Source organism: Papaver somniferum, chromosome 5 (genome assembly GCF_003573695.1).
Source record: "Papaver somniferum cultivar HN1 chromosome 5, ASM357369v1, whole genome shotgun sequence".
NCBI lineage: Eukaryota > Viridiplantae > Streptophyta > Magnoliopsida > Ranunculales > Papaveraceae > Papaver > Papaver somniferum.
The window spans coordinates 135015627-135021600 of record NC_039362.1 but is presented as its reverse complement, the minus strand read 5'-3'; the positions used below and the strand labels follow the sequence as shown (position 1 = coordinate 135021600).

General features: G+C 37.2%; 1 protein-coding gene across 1 annotated transcript; it reads right to left on the bottom strand.

Annotated features, from left to right (window-relative positions):
- Positions 1-1868: 1868 nt before the first annotated feature.
- LOC113277841 (ribosome biogenesis protein BRX1 homolog 2-like) lies at positions 1869-5711 on the bottom strand. Its single transcript, XM_026526820.1, has 8 exons — positions 5443-5711; positions 5218-5359; positions 4854-4932; positions 4603-4727; positions 3844-3945; positions 2737-2805; positions 2548-2646; positions 1869-2286 (listed from the first exon to the last, which is right to left on the bottom strand). The coding sequence occupies exons 1-8, from the start codon at positions 5640-5642 to the stop codon at positions 2152-2154; spliced, it is 951 nt and encodes a 316-aa protein (XP_026382605.1). The 5' UTR covers positions 5643-5711; the 3' UTR covers positions 1869-2151.
- Between the last annotated feature and the right edge of the window lie 263 nt (positions 5712-5974).

The window sequence follows — 5974 nt, the reverse complement described above, 5'->3', positions numbered from 1 at the left end:
ACTTGGGTAGTGTTGATTTTCAATACCTGGAAATTTTCCATTTACCGATCTTCAATCCCAGCCTCCATCGCCGATGGGAGAAGCATATACGTATCCTAGCAGTCAAATGGGTTCGTCAAATATGCCTCAAATTTCTTGGGAAGTCCATACTTTATCTCTTATGGAGATATTGTTAGTGTTCCACTTAATACTGAAGGTCTACAACATAGGTATCCATATTACGGTGTGGTGGCGTCGCCGGAAGAGTATCAGGACCAGTTGAACACTTTAACCCTTCTTCTCGATGGGTTCCAGAATTTTCTCTTGAGAGAGATGCATCTCCAGAGGGGGGAATTTGACTTATGAATTGCATGAGACTCCAGTAGGAACAAGTTCTCAAATGGGTTTAGGTCGTGATGGCATGTCCCCCTCAGGTAGCAGTCAAAGAAGTCGTGGAAGTCATGGTGGAGGTCGTAGAAGTCGTCATTCTACTCCAAATTTAGTGAAAGAGACTTAGGTAGAGACGTGGAGATGACGAATATACGGTTCCAGACTCCTAGTGGTTTCTTGCTCCAAGGTCCTGTACTTACTCATGTTGGTGGCGTAAATATGTATGCATTTAGGTCTGCAATGTATACCTCAACAACCACTTCATTCCACCCATTTCAAGCACCTGCTCGTCCAATTCAACCATCTCTGGTACCAATATCAAGGTCATGAATCGCCTAATGCTACTCATCCACCATCTCTGACTCAAGCTGGTGAATTTTCATGGGATCAAATAGACATATGGGAATATATCTTTGGAAATCGTTAGTTTGATAGATGTAGTTCCTTTTAATGTAATCGCTCTTTTATTGGATGATCATTTAATGTAATTGCACTTTTGTTGGATAAATCAAAATCTACCTTTACATTCATGCTTAAGTTAACAACTAAGAAATTAAAACATATAACTTGGATTAAATTTGGGCAGCACTTTTAAGATTTTATAACAACTTCAATATCAGAACTCCTTTCCGTTGTTATGGAGCCACTCTTCTCAACACCTTTGTTTAATGTCCAGCAGGGTTTCACCACTCCTCATGTTTCGAGTCGCTTTCCTTATCATAGCAATATACTTGGTAACATTCTTATAAATTGCAACAAACTGCGCCTCCAACACCAGCGTGTAACGATTCTCTAGGTTCATTGTTTGTTCTTCAAATTTCCGTAAAACGCGTCCTTACGGAATAACCTGTAATGCGTCATCAACGATGGGATGATTAGTGAAGAAAACATAACTCCTGCAGATGAATTCATCTTCTACAATACTAAAATTGCGCTGATGTGCATCTCTTACACTTCTTGCTCTTCTTATTTTATTTTGAACATTAGCTCGTTGTTGCGCTATTTGATTTTCGGCAACATGTTGCTCTTCTATAAATTGAACCATGTTCATATTTTGAAAAATTGGAAAAGCTAAGAAAATAGGAAGGTGTGAGTTGAAATGAATATAGTATTGGGTTTTTATATAGCGGGTGATTTATGACCGTTAGATCAAATCTACCAGTGTAGTCTAAACCGGTAGCAGTAAAGACTCGACCGATAGGTAGAAATTAGACATGGCATGGCTAAATGGCAAATTTTCCACTTTGCCACGCAGCCCACGCCCATAGCGTGGGGCAGAAGTGGTAAACCTGGGGTTTTGCCATGCCCATAGGAACGCCTAATAAGAATTACATGTAATTGCTATGCCGCATAATTGAATTCATACCAAACACTAAACATTTAAATGCGGCCCTTGACTACACCACACCTCCAATTACCTAAGATTTAAGCGTGCCAAACGGATTGCGCAGTCTTTCGCAAAACACAAAGTGGGATTGTCTTTGTAAAACACTGTGGGATTGCAAAATAATATTCAATGCAGTACGCCTGTCTTCAAAATAATATTCGTTTCTCTGTCCATGTTTTTCAAGTGACATCTCCTCCGCAAAAGATACATAAGACGACTAATCGGAAGAGCTTTTCTCGAGTTTAAATTTCCTACAAGCCATTGAGATACAAAAGATTTCGTTCTTTTACCGTCTAAAACAAACATGACAGGCACAAAAATGATGAAACAGTAAATAGAAAGAGCACAAATCAAGATGGTGCTTAGTGTAGTATAGATTAGAATAGGAATTCAGATCACTCTCCTTTCCACATATCTGCATACTCGTCAGGCTGTAATGGGTTATCTTGTTCATGAGCCTTTCTCCTTGTCTTGGCCTTGACCTTGAGTGCATACTTCCCAGCTTTCTTCCTCTTGTCTGCTGCTCTACGCTGAAAGCACCACGAATTAACAGAAAACGAATATATTATTTCCTGAGAATCGGAATATTTTTTAACATCATAGGATCATCAAGATCATATTTTGTCAAAAATCCGTCAATGGAATTCAGCAAAAAAGAGAGACTCAGATATTTGATCCAGATTATCAAGAAAGTCTCATGCAACAAACAAACAAACATGTAGGAATGGATTCTATCGTCAAGAGGAAAAGACCATTTGCAGTAGCTTATTACAACGAGTAAATGTTCTAACCTCATTTGGAGATACATAAAATGGGTTATCATATAATGTTGGGCCACCAAAGCTGCCGGCAAATATCTTGATTGGATTTAAGCAGAACCTTGGACCAACCTGTCCATAATAAAGAAGAAGAATAGGTTAAAAAAAGAATATTTTTATGTTTCTTGAGGTCTTTGAAGTCAAAGAATGATCGTCACAAACCTCCACTAGGGTCATCTTGTCCAGACCACCACGGTCCACTTTATCTGTTTCATTGTGGGGAACAGAAATCTGCAAGGAAGACCAATTTCATACTGAAGATAATTAGGTTTCTGGCCAGAAAACCCGCAAAAAAATAAGAATGAGAAGGCAGAAGATACATGAGTGATCATAGGGAACAAAAAGTAAATTTGTAAACAAAAACAAAAATAAAATAACAGTGTGTATGCTAAGACTATGTTGGTGTAAACCTAAACTAGGATTTCAGTAGTTAAATAAACAAATGGAGCAGTGGATGCTCCACCAATGCTGGTCCAAATGTTAGCTAAAATATTCCTTTGAGGAATACTGACGAGCAGTATCAGTAAATACTTATGTAAGCCACTATAAATCACCTCAAAGTAATCAGATAAAAGAAGCAGCGGCTATTGCATAATGTGAGAGCAAATTAAGTTGTGTCATACATTATAAACCACAGATTAAGTTGTGCCACAGATGCCCTTTGTATCCTACTATGTATCCGAAGAGAAAACAACTCAATCTGAAGCCACTAATAAAACTCACGCATCTAATCAAACATTTCTATGTTGTGTGGAGATTGCAACGTAATATTGTCTGGATTGAACCCCGAAAAATCATGAAGACAAGAACAAGTATCTGATTTCGTATTTCAACATTAAACAAATAGTAATATTCGATCCAAGTGAAATAAAATTCAGCATTCATTATTTACGTCCTGACTATACAGATGTACAGTACCATTAGGCAGACACAATTGCAGCTACAATGAGGTAATACTTGGCAAGCAAGTATAACCCCAGCAAAGATGTGTGACTTTATGTATTTCGAGCAGGAATGCCGACTGAAACCGGCCAATAATTATAGGTCGACTAAAAGTTATTCCAGGTTTAGCAAATCAGGGAACCTAATTTGGGGAATACTATATACAAGACAGAATTACAATACTAAGAGTTTATGACCAGATGCATGGTTGATCAAACAACTCAACTCACATTATACGAGATATATAGTTAAGCAACAGAAGGGAAGTAGTCAATCTGGTAGGAGGATGGCAAAGTTCAGTAGTTCACAATTGGAAACAAAATATACCTGGTAGTTCCGGAACCATATGTGATCATCAAGAAGGGAGAAAACAAAAACGTGGTCATGATACGGTTTAGCTTTCCTGTGATCTTTTGGAGTCCCAAAGGTCTGTCAACACAAAAAAACATGTCAGCCCGCTAAGCGTGGTTAAAGAACAATTAATGTAGGTTCTTAGTGAGATCAGATCATATCTCTCCGTATGTCATTGTCACTTTCCATCACTTCTAATATAGTTACATTCCCATAGCTTAGAGCCTTTATTGACCATTTCTTCCACAAGGACTACATCCACTGATAGTAAAACTATTCTTTAATCTTTATTCATTCTCTAAACTACATCACTGCAACTTGACCTTACGTATCTTAGAGATACCCAAAAGTTGTCTTCTTTATCACTAACAAAGTCCAAATTTGGGATTTCAGATAAACTTGGGGTCTACCTTCTACTTACTAATGAAATTAGATAAGCTCATTAGCCTTTGTTGGAGAAAATCAAGATGTATATGTTTCTATATAAAATGTGTTATTCCCAACTGTGTTCCAGCTCCGGAAATTTCTTCAACTGTGCCAAAAGGTTATGCACCAGATTACACGTTCTTGTATGACTTTAGTTTAATGCATACAGCGTTAGATACTAATAAAGATTAGCGACTAGTGATTAGACTAGATATGTTATATCTGAGCTTAAGATATCCAGACAGGTGAGTGCACAACCACAATTCCGCAGCTTTCTACCTAAGACGAGCAAAAGAAATATGAAAGTACCTGTATTAATAATTCCTTCAACATCCTCCAGTGAGCATCTTTCCCAAAATTGGAGGAGAATGTTAAAAGTGGTCGTGAACCTTTCAGGTGATTTCCTGTGAGCTTCAGTTCTTCCATAGTGTGCACTAAAATGAAAAATAAATAAAATAAAAATAACAGAGAGAGAGAGAATCAATTTCACCAGCCATATCTTAAAAAAAAAAAAAGTACTACTGATGATTCTCATATGCACAACTGAAAGGAAGTATTACCAGCATCAACTAAAAACTTCACAGAAGGTCCATTAGGACTCTTCGCCGCCCAAAGGTACAGATCCTTGCCTTTTCTGCACTGAAATTGTTCAAAAGAGAAAGGAAAAGGGAGAAAAAATTGAAAAATATCAGCAACAGACAAACTAAAGTGGCATAAGAGAGTTAGATTCTTTTAGCAAAAAAATGCAAGCTATCTCACACCCTTACATCAAGGATTCAAGGGTAATAAATTAACCAGCAACTACCCCTTTACCCTCGAGAAAAGGAGGGGCGTTTTACCAAAAGATGGTTCATTTCAAATGAGGGTTTATCTAACTAGACATCGATTATTGGAGACAGTGATGCAGCAATTCTCAAAAATTACCTCAAAAAACAAACAAGAAGAGCAGTTCTTAAGCTCAACAAGCTCATTTAGTGTTGAACCTTTGCTTTCTTTAGCTTCAATTTTGCTATCTTTCTTACAATGAGGCAGCAGTGAAACCATATTCAACATCAAATGACGGAACCTATAAAAAAATAACTTGTCAATAACAATATCATAGCTTCAGTAAATGTATTATTATTCACAGAACTGAAATAATCAAATTACCTGTAACTTATACGACGAGAACAAGTAACAAGAAGTTTCTCCTTGTTCCTAAAAAATGGAGAATCGCCATTGTGTTGTTTCTCTTCAACCTCAGCATCTTTATCCTTCCATCCTAAAAGTGTCCTTTTAGGTCTTTCTGGTGCAGTTTCTTCCTTCTTTACTGAAACCTCTTTCTCGGGCTGCTTTCTTTTCTTCCCCATAAGTTCTGATGCAGATTGGTATACACTACACGCAGAAAAAGTGCAAAACGGAAAAATAAAACCCAAGGGTTTAAGTAACAATGACCTAATTGCTTATGTTTGGAGTTTAGATTGTCGGAATTATCATTAGGTACTAATATTATGGGTTGTTTTAATGGAGGGTCCTCCCATTAAGGTATTATTATCTGGAGGTCCTTTTTTTGATCAAATTCAAATATCAGATCCAAGATTTTATGGGGAAATAATCATTTGGTCCTTTTTTATGTAGTCCCAAGTGTGTTTGGTCCTCTTGGAAAACGTGTTTTCTGTTTGGTCCATAATTATTTGAAAAT

Coding starts and splice junctions, on each gene's coding strand:
- LOC113277841 (XM_026526820.1), bottom strand. CDS start 5,642: ATGGGGAAGAAAAGAAAGCAGCCCGAGAAAGAGGTTTCAGTAAAGAAG. Junction 2,806..3,843: donor TATGGTTCCGGAACTACCAG/GTATATTTTGTT, acceptor TCTTCCTTGCAG/ATTTCTGTTCCCCACAATGA. Junction 2,647..2,736: donor ACAAGATGACCCTAGTGGAG/GTTTGTGACGAT, acceptor TATTATGGACAG/GTTGGTCCAAGGTTCTGCTT.